This window comes from Trichoderma ghanense (genome assembly GCF_004382785.1).
Source record: "Trichoderma ghanense strain CCMA-1212 chromosome Unknown scaffold_0, whole genome shotgun sequence".
Classification (NCBI taxonomy): domain Eukaryota; kingdom Fungi; phylum Ascomycota; class Sordariomycetes; order Hypocreales; family Hypocreaceae; genus Trichoderma; species Trichoderma ghanense.
The window spans coordinates 1,261,211-1,279,593 of NW_027395663.1; the positions used below are offsets into that span (position 1 = coordinate 1,261,211).

An 18,383-nucleotide genomic window follows, 5' to 3' on the forward strand; every position below is an offset into this window, starting at 1 on the left:
AGGTCCGAGTCGCTGTGAGACGTCGCCATGGTTGCGGTGCGCTGAAGCCGGCGCAGCGTCAAGGCGTCGATGCGGTCTCAGCCGCTGCTGCGTCGAACCGGGAGAAACCTCGCTAGCGAAGTCGAAAGCTCTCGGAGCTGTGCCGTCGATCTTGTGTGCGGCCGCGATTGGCTGTCTCGCAATATGGGGTTCTCGCTTGAGGCCGACTGGGGTCGTTGAAGAAAAAAAGAAAGGAAGGGGAAACGAGAGAGCTGTCGGTCGAAAAGCCACCACAACAGCCAGCCAGACAAAGGCCTCCTTATGAAGCAGCGGAATACAAGATTAGAAACGGTACAAAAGGAGGCGATCCAGACAACCGGCAGCGACAAGAGGCGGAAGGGATGAAGAGACGAGGGGAGCGGACGCAGGAAAAGAGGCTCTGGCTTCCTTTTGTTGGTTTGTCGAGCATCTTGAAGTCTCCAGAAAAGACTCGGCCCACGCCTGGCGGAAACGGGGGGGGCGTGTGAAGAAATCACGGCCACTGCGGCGGTGATTGTACCTGTACCTGCACCTGTGGCGGCCGGGTCACGAATCTTCGCAGTTCTGGTGCAGCCCGACCCGTGGCCGCCATTCTTGGCGCCGTTGTCGCGCCAGTCGCCATGTGCCTGGCGGGAAGGTACACGACACGCCGCAGAGGGTGCCTGAGCCCGTGGCGATGCACGTACCTGTACCCGGACAAGTGCTCGTACTTTGTCCGTAGCGCGTCCGCAGCACTCCACTGGCTGAGGGTCCCTGAGCAGCGAGGCCAGGCCTTAATTACACCTACAGTTGACCGCACACGCACGCCGTGGCGGAGTTGGCAGTTGACTGCAGTTCCCGGGCGTCTACGGAGTACGGCCTACTGACGTCTGGTGATGGGTACACGAACCCTCTCACTGCAAAGTCCACTGGAGGCGGGAGGCTACAGCGAGCAGAGCGTCCCTCCCCAGCGGCCTTTGCACGTCGTCACAGCGTCTGGCGCCGCCTGGGACGCTCACTGGGCGAAATAAGCGACACGCTCAGTCGTTTACGAAGATGGGCAACGGCCGGGGAGGAGGGACGGAGTTTGCCGGACGTGGTTAGAGGCTTACCGCCCAATACGCGTATTTACATATACCGCATCCGTGAGCATGAGTTGATGGCACGAATCAAGAGCTGCCTGTTCGCATCTGGCATCAGGGCAACACTGCTGTACCTTCAATATAAGCAAAACGGTCGTGCAGTATGACAGCCTCGTACACGTACCCGAACATTTGAGACATGACATCAACGGCGCATACAGCCTCGAGGGTACCGACATGCTTGTGCGGTTGCATTCCGGCAAGCAGGATCAATGATCTCGCGTGCTTGCTTGCACTCGCATCGGTCAGGGCGTGACACTTTCCAAACAGACGCGGCCAGTGCTGAGGCACATGGTACGCGGGCGCTGCAGGGCATCAGACGGGCCGGGGTATTCCCCTTTACCCGTTCACGGATCTCATTCCGTCGCGGACGCTCAGTATTACGGTTCTAGATTATCATTGCTCACATCTCTCATCGGCAGGACGACAACAGCAGCAGCCACGACAACAACAGCGCAGCTTTACGGGCTGGCCGCATTCGTATCGATGAAATCAATCACAAGAAATAGGAGTTCCGACTATTACCTTATTACTTTTAGCCTCCGCCCGCATTTACGCGTATTACATTCTTCGAAAATAAACGATTCATTCCAGCTCGCCTCCAGCCACACGCAAAAAAATTCCCACCAACTGCAACTACCTACTGCCGGGCGGACTCATTCGGCCGACAACTTTGAAGCAAATCCAATGAATGGGGAGCCCCACGAATCGAACCCCCCGAAAGTGGGCGGCCGTCCCTCAGCCCGCAACGCCTCGCTGGCATGGATCGCTGTCGGGGTCTTGCAACAGCCCGACACCCCGCCCAAAGGAGCCGTGGAAGCCCCCAGGGCATCTCTTTTGTCTTCCCCGTGGTGTGTACATCGTATCCGTACCTGTACCGGTAAGCGGTGGCGTGGGCCTGCTTGTTGCTCCCGTCTGGTGATGATTCTCCTAGGGCTGTCGGGCTGGCGCCGGCTGCATTCAAGCATAAACCATCGCCAAAGCCTCTCCGTCCAAGAAGACAAGTAAGGGGTACTCAGCCTGCCTTTTCATCGAAGCCGGGCGACTTGTCCCTGCAGGGGCTGTTTTCAATGGGCTAAGGTACTGATACACATGCCCTCATCTGGTCGCAGTTTCACGCTTCGCACCCGCAGGCTGATGAGGTAGTATTCCAGTCTCCGCAAATCACCATCTGCATCATTTCCCGGCGTGCTCGATACAAGTGCGAAATACTCCGCATCACGCCTTTTTCATTTGCTTCCACCGATTTCTGTCTGCCTTCTTCATAGGTATCTACCAATCACGCATGTACCACGTAGCTTGGCGGTAGTAGTAGGAGTGCAGCCACGGGTGACGGACCGCAGCCACGGGCCCGGATCGGACCCCGATACATGTAACCTCTTTTCACGGCCCTACAGGACTCCATAGAGATGTAGATAGTTTATACCTCGCAGCAGCAGCAGCATGACTTACACATTGCGTCAAAGACTCGCCGTCGATTCCATGAGATCGGCATTTGTTTGAACCCTTGCTTCCAGCATCTCAATAGGGGTCTCTAGTTGCAAGCTTTGCGCGCAGAGGCTCTTATATTACGGTTCAGTCTCACAAAGATCGCGGCAGTGCCAGCTTTGGCTACCTTGGGTGCTTCTCCGTTTCGAAACTAGAGTTTGATGTGTTTGTTGAGTGACAGGCGACAAGCAGTAGATAGATGTTGTTTGCGTATCAACAGGAGAAGTAGGGTCAACGGTGGCCGCCTCGTCGCACAAGTAAATGCCCAGCCTCAGACCGCAAAAATTAGGCCAATATCAAATCGCAGAGCCATCAAGGCAAATGCACTCCTTCGGACTCTGTTCACCGACCGCATCCATCGACTCGTCGACTCGGCTCCCTCTCCTCCCCCCCTTTTTTTTGTTTCGCATAAGGTATCTTGCCGATTTCACAGAAACCCCCCCTAGCAAAATCCATGCCATGTCCCTCTCGTTCTCAGCTCCCACAGAAATGAGCAGGCCATGTCCGCACGCCCCCAAGTCCGCTCCGCATCTTCTTCAATCTCCAATTTTGAGAATGTTCCGATACTAATTTGGATTCCGGACTTTTGTCTTTGTACTCCGCCAACACACGTTCTTATTCCAAGCCACGTTTCTGTCATGAGAGAACAGACATGGTAGAGACGGTACACGCAGGACACGACGTCGTATCTGCCAAGGCGCTTTGTACGAGTAGGTAGTACACAAGTCCATCGAGATGACAGGACTGTCTTAAAGGTCCCTCTATAGAGACTTACGCTCCGCATTCTGAGCTTGTTGTAACTCAGCGTATTCACAGAAGGGAATCGCCTCGACAAACCCTTCAACGAAAGCACTCGGTTGGAGAACATCACGATATTGATCACCAAATACTCGCGCATGATCTACTCTTCTCTCATGTACCTCAAATCATGATCCCATTGAAACTTCAGCGCATCGTAGGGTATGATGATCACCTACCCCGTACTTGGACGTAAGCAGCCAAGCATAGATTCACACGTAATTCTCCGTCCATATTCGGAATCTGTGCACACGGATGACCTTGGTTTAGAGATGGGATGTCCTTCACCCACTATCTCTGCACAAAATGCTAGCCCTTTGAAGTGTTTGAGGCGAAGTGCATAGTGACAGAGGAATGCCCCATGTTTGGTCACTGTGTCGTAGTCGTAGATATTCTGTAGCAGTTCAAGTTTATCAGATGCTGTATCCCTTACACCACCAGCTGCTAGGTTACTCACAGCCCCTTTCTTGACCAAAGGCACGTCTTGAGCCTAAACCCTGAAGCAGCATCATTCTCGATATGCCTCTGGTATATACGAGTAGCAGGGCTTTGCTCTTGATTGCAATATCACAGTGTGACTGGTTGCCCCCAATGCCAATGCATGACTAGGTACGGGACATGTCTAGAAGCGAGCCGGGACTGAGAACCGACCACCGACCCCCTTTTACCCTACATCTGACAGTCATTCTCTGCTGCTGTCCTTGCTCGTCAGCAAATCCGATCAAGCCATCTCCTGTATGTACATCCACACACATGGAACAAGCGAGCAGCCAATGCTACAGTACACGTCCTGGCTCAGAATCGAGAACCAGCTGTCAACTACTGACCCATCATATTGCGGCAACGACATGATTACAGAGCGTCACCATCTTTGCTCAAGATTTAGAGAATGGGTACAGGAAGCAGGTGAGTGGATATATGTACTGTACTTTGTAGCCCGCCAACCGCTGGTGGTATGTCGCATACCTAACCTAGCCATCTGAGCCCCTTGCCCGGCACTACACGCTGTAGCTCGCCGCACACTTCTATTATCTTGTCGCGAATCCTGCAACTCACAAAAAGTTGATGCCCACCCCTAGCTGCACCCCTTTCGTAACCAGCTCCCCCTTTCTGACAATCACTGGCAAGCCAAAGTTGAGCTCGAACCTGGCCACCGGATGGGCGTATACCAGCCCAACACCAGCAGCCAAGCTGGGAGGGCCGTTGAACAAATCTCCGACGGCATTCGCAATGCCTCTGCGGACTGACTCACCGTCTAGACCCTGCGACGTGTCGCGGGACTTGAGCTTGTTTCTCAGCGCAATCAGGCGGCCTCCGTTGGCAAACAGCTGCATGCGGAGAGCTGAGTCGGGCCCCTTGTAGGGTAGAGGGAAGAGCATGTTGACGCTGCCGGCAGCAAATACATCTCCGCCAGCAGCATCCCGGCCATCGTGAGGTCCCAGCCCTCCAAGCTTGAAGCTGCGGATATCTGTCGGGCCCCCAAGCAGGAATCGGTCGTTGAGGCGGCTTGGCAGGGCTTTACCGCCAAAGTCGTACCCGAGCGGCAGGGGATAGAGCAGGCCCGTCCTGAATCCTGCCCCGAGGGAGATGCCCGTCCGTCCCTTGACACCGGGTAGAGGGATGGGGACGGCGCCACTGACCTCCAGATCGCTCTTGGAAAAGGCAACGTCGCCACCCAGCGGACCAACACCGGCCAGCTCCAATCCAGTCCGGATCATGTACCCCTGCTGTGGCAGCTGAGGGTTATCCCGCCTCTCTCTGTAGAATGTATGCTTGAGAGCGCTCTTGATCGTATCGCCAGCGTCTTGCCTGACGGTGGGGCTGGCATCGGCCGCAAGGCCAGTAATCTGCCGCCATGATCCTGAATACTCGACCGAATGAGTGTCTCGCTGACGGTTGAGCCACGAGAAGCGGACTGCCCCTCCCTTGACGACTTCCTCGTGCGAGGCCCAAGGCTTCTCCACGGCGGAAGAGAGGGCTTCCAACGAGATGCGCGTGTCGGGGTTGCTCAGCACGGGTGCGCTGAGGTTTGCGCTGTAAGCGGACCGTGTGCGAGTTCCTGCCTTTGCATTCAAGGTGAGCATCTCGGCGCCGCCAAACATGTTGCGCCACAACAGAGAGCCGTATGCCGACCCCTCGCCATTTCCAACATCGGTGCCGGTTTGAAGCTTGAAGCGGGGTAGTTCGCGAAGGCCAATGGAGATGTCCACGTCGGTAGGACTCGTCGATGCATCCGCATGGCTCGACTGGGACAGGTAGACCTGCGGAGGCTCTCTCAGGATTTCTGGCATCCTTCACGTTAGCAGTCTGCTCTAGACGACGTCCCGGTGACACTCCTTACGCAGCGCGCTGAGCTTCCCCGTGGCTATCTGTAGTCTTGACAAGACCTCCCCGACGGTATGGGGAGGATCATTGCTGTCGCTCAGCAACGGGTTCAGTATGGGATCGAGAAAGCCGCGTCGAATGTTCTTTGCGCCGGTGACGGAAACCTGGTTGACGGTCATGGGCATCGACATCTGATCCACCATCTTCAAGCATTGGTCAGCCCAGAACAAGACTCCTTCTGAGGACGCGGTTCGGCAGTACCAATTGAGCTATCCTCTGCTCCTTGGCTTCGTCTTCAGCACTCTGAAACTCGGGCCTCGTTCTGGCCTCGCGCAGGACTTCGTCGGCATCTTCATGTAGTTTACTAAAGTGGCTCGCGGGCTGGACAGGTCAGCAGCTGCTACAGGAGCTCTACAGGAAGATGGGCGCAAGACAAGACAGCGTGTCCCGGCCAATGCTTGCTTACCGGCCGCCCAGAGGGCTCTGAGGTCGGCGCCATTGTGTACGCCTCGGATCTGCCCACCCGCTCGAAGGAGTCAGCAGCACATGCAATTGCTGGTCGCAAGATTTGGCGCAGCTAGTGGTCGCGATGCTTGCCCGCAATTCTCGGGCCTCTGGCTCGACCTCGACAGCACCAGCCACGCGCGACGCCTGTGGCTGACGCTGACGCATTGCTTCGGGCTAGCTCGTACGTAAACTCTCGCTCTCGCTTCGCTCTTCCGGGTCTTGCCGTGCCTGATGTACGTAGTACATGCATCGCCTTAGTAAGGCGAACAGCCCCCGAAATGTCAGAGTCCACTGGGCTGCTGTCATCCGGCCTAATCTCTCCATGTTTCATCATCGTCTTCCCTCGTTGTCTGCGTCCTTCTTCTTCGACATTGAATTTACTTCCTCCGCCGCCAGCGCTCCATTTCCAGCCTCGTCGTATTCACTACTCGGTTTCTTCAGCCGGTTTCCATTCTCCGCCTTTCTTTCATCGCAGCAATCGAACCTACTTTGACGGCGCACGCGATCGACCCATCCTTCTCCTTAGACCACTCTTTCCATCCTTCTCCCTCTCACCAACGTCGAGACCATGGCCAGTAAAGCGGCGCACAAGCGGGTATGTGTTTGCCTCACGTCAAGTGCGACACTGTTCGCTTTTGGGAGTACCTGTACTGATGGCGACCCATTGCCAGTTGACGCGAGAGTACAAGGCCATTTCGGAGAATCCTCCGCCATACATCACTGCCCATCCCTCCGAGTCCAACATCCTCGAGTATGTCGCCCTCGGCCCTGATTGAACCCAGCGCATTGCTGATGTCAAGATTGTAGATGGCACTACATCATCACTGGACCTGAAGATACGCCTTATCACGGGGGCCAGTACTGGGGAACGCTCATCTTCCCTCCCAACTACCCATTCGCACCACCCGCGATCCGCATGCACACGCCATCGGGGCGATTCCAGCCGTCGACCAGGCTCTGCCTCTCCATATCCGACTTCCATCCGAAATCCTTCAATCCAGCATGGGAAGTGTCGACCATTCTGATTGGCCTCCTGTCGTTCATGACTAGCGACGAGATGACTACCGGTTCCGTCTCGGCGTCTAGCGCTGAGCGAAAGTTTTTAGCCTCACGCTCGCGGTGGTGGAATTCTACTGGCGGCGGCTCGCAGTCAAGGGGAAATATCGCTACCAAGGGCAATGTCAAGGCTGGCGATGGAGGCGCCAAATTCCGTTCGGAGTGGCCGGAGGTGGACCTCGAGAACTGGGAGTGGATGAGGAAACACAAGGTCGACGCAGTCACCGGCAACCGAGCAGACGGCGACAATGGCTCCTCGTGCGGGCCCCAGCTAGGCATTGCCGCTTCGAGTAGTAACCAGGCTCAGGCTGTGGTGGACGCCGTTGTCCAGCAGCGGGATGCCGGGCGAGGCTGGCTGTACCGGAACAAGCTGCTGGTGGCCGGCGCCGCGATTTTCATATACGTGCTGATTGCCAGGCTGGTGAGCGGCAACGAAACCCTGGCATGATGGTCAAGGATGTAATACTTGGGCGTTGGAGCAGCTTTTCCGCCATCTGGCGTGGTTATTTACAGTCTATACAACGACAGGGTATAGAGGAGACCGCCGAGGACAGCCTGGAGGCGGGTATTTCAAGAGGGGCGTTCAGGGTCTTTAATGGGTTAGGTTCACTCTGTCAGTAATTGCTCTTAGGGGCTCGTTCCGGTTGCGATTGATCAATATTTTCATTCTATCAAGGTAACTAGGTAGTAATTATCCGTGCTTCAGCGTTTCTGGAGGCCCTGCCCATCTTGGCCTGAGCTGCTGTGGCTTCATGCCTGATGATAAGCTTCCCACTCGTCATTGGGTTGAGACTGACGACGCCAAGAATTCATGCTCGCATACCTAGGTACCCATTTCCTGCCACGGCATCCCTGGAGAGCATTTGCCATCTTACGGCCTGTAAGATCGATGCTAGTCATTATGGAGCAACGATCAATGCACATCATCGACTCCGTACGGAAATCTAGAGACCGCGATCAGGCTTGCTTACCTCGATCCGTACTGGGCCGTACATGACCTTGCTGCATGCCCGGCTTAGCACTAAAGATAAGAAGGATATGTGCCTCCGTAAGAATGCATGCTTAACGAGGACAGATGCTTCGACGACACTGGGACCTCAGTTCCAAAGATGCTGACGCTTTCGCAAGCATCGAGAATGGATGATAAACCGGCTTCAGGCCCCTGTCCGCAGTTTGAGCACATCCATGGCCGAAAACAAACCACAGTGCTCTCTCTCGAGTCCTCGTACGACATGACAGGTTATCGAATCCGATGATCAGCCGCCAATGGGAAACAAACAAACTCGTTACATGGGGGGATGTCTCAGCTGATATCAATGGGCAGTTGGTATTAGTCGTCGAGTGGCAGCAGTGGCGCCGCAGCTGGTGGTACAAGCCGGACGGACCTCCAGAGAGCTGGAGCTGGCGCAGCCCAGGCTTGATGAGATGCAGCGTCAAGGTCTAATGCGGCTGCGGGGAGAAAAAAAAATTGCTTGCACTGGATTCTTAGTGGCATCACTCACTGGGTGCGGCGCCTGCTATCCCATTTTGGTGCGCCAGACCAGAGCGGGAGGCTTCCACTCCCCTTTCAGCCGTGCTGCTGCTTGGCAAATCCCGTTCCTCGACTCTGCTCTTCTTCTTCCTCCTCCCTTTTCCCCAGCATATCCCACCCGCGCTCTCCCGCCTCTGCGTCAGCCTCTTTGGCCCTCAAAAGGCGACGATTCTGGCATTGGACCAGCGCAAGTCTCGCATGCCTGGACTCATGCCTGTTTGCCGAGATCTCCAGATTTGTCGTCCAGGTCTGGCGCGCGGGCGATCGGAAATCCAAGGCCTCCCCTGCCCCTCGCCGACCTGCGGATTCTGAGCAAGGGCACAGCAACAAGGCCCAAGTCAAGCTCCCCGTCCTCGCCTCAGCTCGATCCATCGCGTCGGGATTCGACTCGACCATGGCTCCGTCCAACGGATCCGTCAAGGCTCGCCGCCCGCTGGTGCTCTCCAGCAAGCAGATGCCCAAGCCCGTCATTCCTGCGATTCCTCTGCCCTACGTCAAACGCCAGGCTGCGGCCGCAGCTGCAGCAGCTCCCGTGGCTGCGTCGCCCTCGAGCAACAACAACGTCGATGTCAATGCCAGCGCCAGCGCCAGCACCAGCGCAGAGGACAGCAGCGCACAAAACGGCTCTCTCGAAGTGCGGGCTCCCGAAATGAACCAGTCCTCGCCCACCCTGATCGCAGATACGCCACACGCCAGCGAGTCACTTTCGGCCGACAGCCCAGAACTCAAATCTGCTGCCAAGGCCGGGTTACACAATGGTAAGTTTTCATGCACGATCCTTCTGGGAGGGGCGAGGAGGCGAGAGGGGTGAGCAGGGCAAGATGAGGAACCAGCGCTCCGGTGTCCTGTCTTGTCCGCATCCATGGTGCACCAAGACAAAGCGTGGCTGACTCTTGCCTCCGAACATGACAGCTCTCGGTTCGACCAAGGAAGTGGTGATTGCCAGCAGCAAACCCGTCGCACGACTGAGCCAACCTACCGGCAAGAACAAGGATTCGACAAACTACGCCGTGCAGCCGACAAATGTCGAAGCTTCTGCTCCCCAGGTCGCACAAGAAGCCTCTTCTGAGATGCAACCCAAGTTCCACGACCCTGCCATGAACGCTGGCCAGGAGGAACACAGACAGAGGCCTGGTAAGCGAGCTTTCATCTTGTTGCTTATCCCTACCTACCGAGCCTTGGAAGCTAATGGCGATGCTCGTCTACAGCTCAATACCCCCCTGTCAAGCTGGTCTCCTCGCAGCCTCCTCCTCCTGTGTCTCCGACTCGATACCAGATGCCGCCGCCCTTTCAACCGACTCATCGTCCGATGGGCATTGTGGCAAACGGGGACATGCCTCACGGGCCCAGGCCTCCCTTGCCGAACGGACCTCATATGCACCAAGCTCATGCAAGCAACGGCAGCATCCACTTTGGTGCCTTTCACGATTCCCAAAGCTCCTCGCCGGCGCCCCCGCACTCTGGAGATATCGCACCACCACCCGGCATGCCGATGCCGGATGGACGGCCGCATCCCATGATGCCTCCCAACGGAAACGGATTCCCGCCAATGGTTCCGTATGGGGCTGACATGATGCCCGTTGCCAACTTTGATGGCTATGGCCGACCGCTGCCGTATGCGCCGATGGATTCGTACCCCCCTTATGGCAACACTCTGGGACCGTCGACGCCGCATAGCTACCACGACTCTCAGTCTTCGGCTCACCAGGAGGAGACGGCCATGTATAACCAGTATCGCCCTGGGCCCATGCATAACGGCGTTGCGGTTGGGCCCGGTGACGAGGCCCAAGGCCAAAATCACCAGGGGAGAATGTTTGGGCTGCCAGACTACCCCCGAATTATGCCCGCCCCCGGCTTGCCTCCTCACATGGCCCAGAGCGACAATGCTGATGGGTTCATCGCGTACTTGCAGCAACAGTTCGCGTCTCCTGAGCTGGCCGACTGCACCCTTGAACTTCGCTACACCGACGATAGGGCGGCGCCTGTGAGGATTCCCGGCCACCGATTGGTCTTTGCTCGCAGCCTCCAGCTCTACAACCTGTTGCAAAAGCAGAATTTCCAGGCGTCCCCTAACGACCGATCTCTGCAGACCCTCCTCCTCGAGACGGGCAGCAAGTGGATCCGCTCGGATTCGTTCTACATGGCCGTCCAGCGTCTGTACGGACTGCCATTGTTGCACGCTCCTCCTCGGCGAGCTGGCATGGAGCCGGGCGACGTGACTGCCGCCGGATCGGTCCATGAACAGCTTGACTTTGCCATTTCGTACGCTGCGGCGGGCCACCTACTCGACTGGACCCCCGTTATTCGACGCGGCTGTGAGGTTGCCACCCATCTCTTGACCTGGGAGACTCTGGAGCGGGTGTTGGAGTTTGCCCTGGATGGTTACAGGGACAAGGGCTCTCACGAGATCTACCAGTATGGCAACGGATCCCAGGTGCTCCTCAATGCCGTTGTGACCTTTTTGGTTCACAATTTCCCCTCGCACTTTAACCTCGATACAGAGGCCATGGAATTCGTGCCATATAGTCGATTGCCCATCAGCCCGCCACCGCCGGCCAAAGAAGCTCTTGACAATGAGATGGACTCGGCAGCTGCCGAAGGATCCTCTGTGCAGCTTGGAAAGGGGCGCCGTCCTCAAAAGCTCAACGGCATCCAGTTTGGTGACTTGGCCTTTGCTGAAGGTAAGAACTTGGCAGACGCGAATACACCCAAGGCCACGCGCGCGGCTCAGCCGGCATCATTCTCGATTCTGTCCCGCATCCTGCTCGAGATACCCTTTACTCAGCTGAAGATGATACTGGAGTCCTCTGGATCTGGCAACGTCAATGGTTGGGCGAACGCGGAATCTCGTTACCGCATCATCAAGCTTGCCGTTGAGGAGCGAGAATCGCGCCGCCGCCGAGTTCTGGACGCCGTCTTGTCTGGCAGGGTCGCCGATGCGGAAGCGATCCGAGCAGGCCTCTGCAGTCCCGAGCCGAGGGACCTGGGCTGGTGGACGGCCCTGGGATGGCAGGAAGAGGTGCTGCCCTACGGTAACCCGGATGGTCCAACCTTGGCACGCAAATGGGTCCCATTGATGGACGCCCAGAACGGTTCCTTGTCCAACGAGGCCGAGTACCCATGATGGTCATGGCTGGCCTAGTTTGACGATTTAACGAGCCCTCTGTCACCGAGTTGGCAACCCTTACACTGAGCATCTTGCATCACAGCTCTCTCAAAAAGTTATTCGGTTTTGGCATGTCGCCTTTGCAGGAGAGCGTTTAGCTCTTCTACTTCTTTTTGACACAACATTGGCGTGCATTGGTGTCTTTGAACGCAATACGAAAATCGCCGGCGGATTGTTTTTGTTTCTGCGGATAGGCTACTCTTGGTTCGGAGGTGAAAGGGAGGATATGGAATGGCAGCGCCCATCATACATAAAGTGGTCGCTCAGCACTTGTGGAGGGCATCTTCTGGGATGCAAACCCTCCCCTGCTAGAAACACCGGACGCAGGGACATACACAGAATGCTCCCGGCGGAAGGGCTGACTTTGATGAGATCTGGGGATGGAAAATTGGTGGCAATATTGCCTGTACAGGAGAGGGCTGACTCTAGCCGTTGTCCTCGAGGAGTCTTGCGTTGGCGATTGGGCATGAAGGGGGTGGCTTGAGTGGTGATGGAGAGAGCTAGAAGTTGAAGTGAACGGACGGAACGCGGACATTGGGATTAAACAGAAAATTGCCCCAGCAGGAGGCACATGATAACGTTTGATGATTTCAAGGTGCAGCTACCGAGGTAGCGGCTAGATATTAGGTATGGAATGCATGTTGTGGTGGTTGAGAGCCTGAGCGAGTGCCGGCGCGCACGTTGGTTTTGAGCAGTGGGCGGAGACGAGATGACGGAAGGCAGTTATGTTACAGGCCATGATAGCCTGATGAAGAAGGATGAATCTCTTGAATGGGATGACGATTTGTATTAGATGGTAGTAGGTATAGGTAGTATCTCGTCATGCGTCTAAGGTACCATACTGATGTATGTCGACGGCATTGAGGGTTAGTCGTGATGGATTAGGTAGTAGTATCTTGAAGCAGCAGCAGTTTGGCATGTATGAATGGAAGCTGCTTGAGATACGATACGTATGGGTTGAAGGCACTTTGAAAATGTCCACGATACTGCCTTATGTTTATATATGGATTTGCAACAGAAAATTGCAGCAACACATGAACGGAATTATTGGGTAGTCAGTTGTCCTGGCTCCGGATTGCATGTCGAAGCTCCCTGAGCTAAAGGTGCCTTGAGAACCCCAATCCCTTGTGGGCTTCAAGCTCGAGAGCAGTGAAGTCATTGTGCATGTACTCGGTACTTTAATCTCGTTGGAGAAGCCCTGCCCTTCAGCGCCCTGAAGCATCCCTGTCGCCTGTACCTGTACCCCTCAAGAGCACGATCCAGCTGGTGCTCACATGTTGCCGCTCTGCCGAGGCTCCAGCAGCAGGGAGAGGCACGAAACGGGGCCGCGCTTTGGGCAACCGCTGCAGCATCTGGAGCCTCGCCTGTCTCGTCTCCAGCCTTCAACTGCACGAGATCGATTCGACATCCCCGTCCCTGGTCTGGCGATAGCCTCAGCTCTGGGGCCTCATTCTTCCTCTTTGAAACTTGAGTCTCTTTTTGAGAGACAATCTGCGCTTGACATTCGCGAGACGGAAGATACGAGGGCGAAAAGGGCGGGCAAATCGCGTTGTTCGGCTCAGGCGGTCACCGTCTCACCTCATCACCTTTTCGTCTTGCCTTTTGGTTCGGCTCGGCGACGACGGCGCTTCATCTCTGTGTTGGACACTATTGAGCGTATCCCTCGGCTTGGAAGAAGTATTTTCTTCTGCTGCTCGCTGCTTCGCTCTGCGTTTACGGAGGACACCGCTGCGGCTTGGTCTTGACGAACAACCGGCCTTTTGGAACTTGGCTTCAACGGCTGCGCACGACAACCCCCAGAAAGCGCTGCGACGCCGAATTAAAGGACACGCCATCGCCATGGCATCATCCACGCCCTCGCCGTCCCTCTCATCGCTGCCGCCAACGCCGTCGACCCCCAGCGGCAAGGCCGTCGTCGCGCCAGGCACCACGGGCGGCAGCTCCAGCACAGGGCCAGACCCGATTCTGCGCAACGCCCTACGATATACCATCTCGCCGCGCGAGTACGCCGCCCTGCACAAGTACATCCTGTCCAAGTCGCGGGCGCTGCGGCGCGCGGCCCCCAGCCCGAGCAGCGTCGAGAAGGCGCTGCAGCCGCGCAAGGGTCGCGACGATTACAATGCGAAGGCGGTGCGGCATGCGCTGCGCGTGTTTACGGCGACGTGGATTGGGATGAAGGCGTGGGACGCCATTATGCGGAGGCTGGGCAACAAGGAGTACGTCGTTTTGGAGCTCCGGTTATAGCGTTCGTTTTGCTAGACGAAGCGTGTGTGATGCTGACGAGCCGTATATTCTAGGTCGAGCGGAGGTGGCAAGAAGAAGCCCTTCTACAAGTCTCCCACCCTGCGGCTCTCCCTCTCCCTGTCGACCATCCTGTTCCTCTACCGCGTGCTCTTTCGCTTCCTCACCCGGCTCCGCGCCCATCTCCTGGACCCCCAGGCGGAGCCCTTCCGGCTGCGCAACCCGCGGACGACGGCGACGCTGACGTCGCCCTTTGCGCCGGCCATTGGCGCCTCGCTGGCCGGCTTGGCGCTGGGCATCTACCCGTCGAAGCAGATGCGCGTCAGCATCGCCATCTACGCCCTGTTTCGGGCCCTCGAGTTTGGCTGGAACGTGTGCGAAAAGGACGGCCTGATTTGGGGCGTCAGGAACGGCAAGAACCGCGAGCGGCCGTGGTGGTTTGGGAGCTGGATGCTGCAGCCTTTTGCGTTTGGGCAGTTGTTCCATGCGGCCGTGTTTGATCCCGATTGCTTCCCATCCGTATGTTCTTTCGATTCCCTCTCCATGGCGGGTGAGTTGCTGACAATTCAAACAGTCCTTTGGGGAGCTCATCTTCAAGAATTCGTCCACCTACCTGCCTCCGCGGCCAGAAAACTATCCCACAAACCTCAAGTGGCCTTCGCCGTCTCAGATCCTGGAGAACATTGCAGAGATGGCTCGGCTCAACTGGCCGTAAGTAAAACCATTCAAGCACGGCTGTGTGTGTGTGTGTGTGTGTGTCACTTAGCTAACCCACTTATCCCTCCCCCCTTACAGACCCTTCATATCTCCCATCCTGTTCCCTAACAAAGAAGTCCTCCCACCCACGCTCACTGGCATCTCGTCCCTGAGCTCTCAGGCTCACCCCCTGATCACGTCCCTCTCCTGCGCAACCCTCCATCCGTCCGACCCGTCCTGCCTGCGAACCTACCTCACCTTCTGGCTCAACTCCTTCCCGAGCATGACGCGCCTCTTCCTCATCCTGTACTCGGCGCTGACCATTGTCCCCCGGTTCCGCAACCTGTACAACTTCCCGTTCGCCACGATCCAGCGCATCATCTCGCAGGCGCTGCGCCTGTCGACGTTTGCCACGGGCGCCCTCTCGACGGCGTGGGCGTCGCTCTGCTTCTTCCAGCAGTACCTCCCGCGGCACGTGCTCGCCGCGCAGCGCGTCTTCCTGGGCGGCTTCCTGGCGGGCATGTGGGCGTGGGTGGAGCGGCGGCACGGGCGCAGCGTGTTCCTGTACACGGCGCGCGCGAGCGTCGACAGCCTGTGGAAGGTGGGCGTCAAGAGGCGCTGGTGGAAGGCCATGAGGGGGGGCGACGTGTGGGTGTTTGTGCTGGCGCTCATGGTGACGGGCGTGGTGTATGAGCGGGATGCGAAGGCCATTCGGGAGGGGCAGTGGCGCAAGGGGGTGAGTTGGTTGAGGGGCGAGGGGTGGAAGGATTGGGCTGTGGAGGAGGATGGGGAGGATGAGGATGGGGATGACAAGGATAAGGATGAGTAAGGAGCTGTTTGTGATGGTGCTGATGTTGTGATTGGTATGATGTCTAGGTGTCTTTGATATCCGGCGTTTGTTGATTTAAGGGGTCTTTTGGCGGGGTTGTGTCTTGATGGTCTCTCGTGCAAGAAGCATGGGGACGCGGCGTTGCTATTATGTCTAGTCTTTAGGTTGAGTTGATATTGTATCTTGACAGATCGAGTCGTTGATGTATATCGATTATTTTGATGGCTAAAGCTATATCCTACAATACCTACCCAAAGCGGGCTCATCCGTCCCCGATATCCAAAAAAGAAGTACAAAACATGTCAGACAAAGCCGAGGACACCGCTTGATACCATTGCAAATCACAACCCTCGTCATTCGCCCCTTTTCCAAGTCACTTTTACTCCGCCAAGTGGCTCTTGACCTCCTTACCAGCAGGCCTCGCCCAGTGCGTCTTGACGCCTCCCCAGCTCTCCTCGCTATATCCCTCCTGGACCTTCTTGCACGTCCTCAGCCCCCACTCCGTCACGCCCACCATGAGACAGCTCTCAAACATAAAGGCGCAGCTGCCCGCGCCGACCTTGACGGGCTTGAGCTCGGCGTTGCGCGCGCCCTCGTGGCTGTCGGCGTCGGGCCCGTGCCCGCTCATGACGTTGTGCAGGCTCGCGCCGCCGGGCACGAAGCCGCCGGCGCCGCCGCGCTTGGCATCGTAGCCGCCGCAGATGAGGCCCATGAACTCGCTCATGGTGTTGCGGTGGTACCAGGGCGGGCGGAAGGTGTCCTCGCCGACGAGCCAGCGCGGCGGGAAGATGACGAAGTCGGCGACGGCGGTGCCGGGGACGCCGCTCGGCGCGGACAGCACCGTGAAGATGGACGGGTCCGGGTGGTCGTACGAGATGGTGCCGATGGTGTTGAAGCGGCCCAGGTCGTACTTGTAGGGGTAGTAGTTGCCCTGCCAGCCGACAACGTCGAACGGCGTGTGGGCCTGCCGCGTCGTGAAGAGGGCGTTGTTGAGCTTGACCGTCACGTCAAAGTGCCGGCCGCCCTCCGAGGCCGTCGCGCCAAAGTCCTCGCTGAAGTGCGCGACGGGCGCCTGGAAGTCGCGCGCGTTGGCCAGCCCGTTGCTGCCAATGGGGCCCAGCTCGGGCAGCGTGAAGTGGCCCTGGTACAGCTCGAGCGCGTAGCCCCTGGCCGGGCCCGACGACAGGTGCACCTGGTACTTGACGCCGCGCGGGATGACGCAGATCTCCATCGGCCGGACGAGCAGCCAGCCGAACTCGGTGCGGATGTTGAGGTCGCCCTCCTGCGGCACGATTAGCAGGTCGCCGTCGGCCGAGTAGTACGCGGCCGTTTCGTCCATGCTCTTGCCGGCGGCGTAGACCAGCATGCCGATGCCCTGCTTTAGCGTGACGTCGCCGGCGCCGGCCACGAGGCGCATGCCCGACACGAAGTCGAGGTCGCGCGCCTCGTTGTGGTCAAAGGGGTCCCAGCGTAGCTGGTTGGGGATGAAGCGCAGCTTGGAGGGTTCGGCGCCCTCCTGCGCGGCGCGGGACTCGGGCGCCGGCTGGTAGGGCGGGTGGGCGCACGAGGGCAGGATGCGGTAGAGCCACGTCTGCTTGTTGTCGTGGCGCGGCGCGGTGAAGGCGGTGCCCGAGAGCTTCTCGGCGTAGAGCCCATAGGGGGGCTTCTGGGGGGAGTTTTGGGCGGCGGGGATGGCGCCCTCGATTGCTTCGGACCTGGAGCCGGGAGTTAGTTATCGTGGTGTGTAAGTTGTTTGCGAGAGGGTCCATGGCTTACTCTAGGTGATTGTTGAAGCCATTCTGGTATCTGTAGAGCTCCTTGGTGGCAAACTCTGTGACGGGCATCGTGACAATCTCTCGATGTCTCTTGGTATACAAGGTGTCGATGTGATGGAGGGACGATGCGACTGTATCAATCAGCTCGTCGAGAGAGTAGAGCTTGGAGTAGCAGGGTATTCAGTAGCTGATGCTGATGGTGTGAAAGAGGCCAAGTTTCAGTATATGCCACGGCACATGGGCACCAGCTGAAATACCGCCGCGCCACACCAATGCCGAAGCCTCATCTTTTCATCTTTCACCGAGTACAGCTGCATCTGATGACGCCAGAAACAGTCTTTTGCTTGCTGCAGGGCACCAAACGAGGTGCAGCTCTGCGGCTGGTTCCGATTCCGCCTGGAATCCGACGGTTTCTATCGGATCTTGGAGGACGGGCGGCAGATGCAGGGGTGACAAAAAGAGACGAGCAGTTGCTCTGGATATAAGTACGTTGTCATGCGCGGGGTTTTGTTGATCCGCTATTGTCCGCTAGCTGGCGCGGAGATGCCCCGCCCCCTCCTTCCCTTGAATCCCCCGCTTTTGGCAGCTCTGGCCCGGAATGGTTCCGTCGCTTGGAGACCCGCTTTTGCGTGCTGAGAGCCGAGAGCTGCCCCGGTTCTTTAAGGCTCGAGCTCAGAGCTGGGCGGGACTGAGCCGAGTTGAGTTGATGCTTGCCCTGGATTTACTTAAGAGCCTTACAAATTAAGGTACATGGCACACGGGTTTATTTGCAGGTTGTCAAAGATGAAGGCCAAGTACAGGTGAACCCCCTTTAAAGGTTATTCATGCCCGG

At 57.4% G+C, this 18,383-nt stretch overlaps 5 protein-coding genes across 5 annotated transcripts; 3 read left to right on the forward strand and 2 right to left on the reverse strand.

Annotated features, from left to right (window-relative positions):
• Nucleotides 1-4,477: 4,477 nt before the first annotated feature.
• CCMA1212_000439 (uncharacterized protein) lies at nt 4,478-6,422 on the reverse strand (the record flags this gene model as incomplete). The annotated part of the gene is made up of 5 exons (XM_073697906.1): nt 4,478-5,709; nt 5,767-5,953; nt 6,012-6,131; nt 6,217-6,305; nt 6,419-6,422. 5 exons carry the CDS (start codon nt 6,420-6,422, stop codon nt 4,478-4,480), a joined length of 1,632 nt encoding a protein of 543 aa, XP_073562928.1.
• Nucleotides 6,423-6,825: 403 nt separating this feature from the next.
• On the forward strand, nt 6,826-7,761 carry CCMA1212_000440 (Ubiquitin-conjugating enzyme E2 6; the record flags this gene model as incomplete). Its single annotated transcript, XM_073697907.1, has 3 exons — nt 6,826-6,852; nt 6,929-7,008; nt 7,065-7,761. 3 exons carry the CDS (start codon nt 6,826-6,828, stop codon nt 7,759-7,761), a joined length of 804 nt encoding a protein of 267 aa, XP_073563261.1.
• Nucleotides 7,762-9,238: 1,477 nt separating this feature from the next.
• Nucleotides 9,239-11,968, forward strand: CCMA1212_000441 (uncharacterized protein; the record flags this gene model as incomplete). Its single annotated transcript, XM_073697908.1, has 3 exons — nt 9,239-9,602; nt 9,757-9,978; nt 10,053-11,968. 3 exons carry the CDS (start codon nt 9,239-9,241, stop codon nt 11,966-11,968), a joined length of 2,502 nt encoding a protein of 833 aa, XP_073563262.1.
• Nucleotides 11,969-13,849: 1,881 nt separating this feature from the next.
• CCMA1212_000442 (uncharacterized protein) lies at nt 13,850-15,776 on the forward strand (the record flags this gene model as incomplete). Its single annotated transcript, XM_073697909.1, has 4 exons — nt 13,850-14,226; nt 14,308-14,770; nt 14,826-14,962; nt 15,047-15,776. The coding sequence occupies 4 exons, from the start codon at nt 13,850-13,852 to the stop codon at nt 15,774-15,776; spliced, it is 1,707 nt and encodes a 568-aa protein (XP_073562775.1).
• Nucleotides 15,777-16,155: 379 nt separating this feature from the next.
• On the reverse strand, nt 16,156-17,620 carry CCMA1212_000443 (Homogentisate 1,2-dioxygenase; the record flags this gene model as incomplete). Its single annotated transcript, XM_073697910.1, has 2 exons — nt 16,156-17,491; nt 17,553-17,620. The coding sequence occupies 2 exons, from the start codon at nt 17,618-17,620 to the stop codon at nt 16,156-16,158; spliced, it is 1,404 nt and encodes a 467-aa protein (XP_073562776.1).
• Between the last annotated feature and the right edge of the window lie 763 nt (nt 17,621-18,383).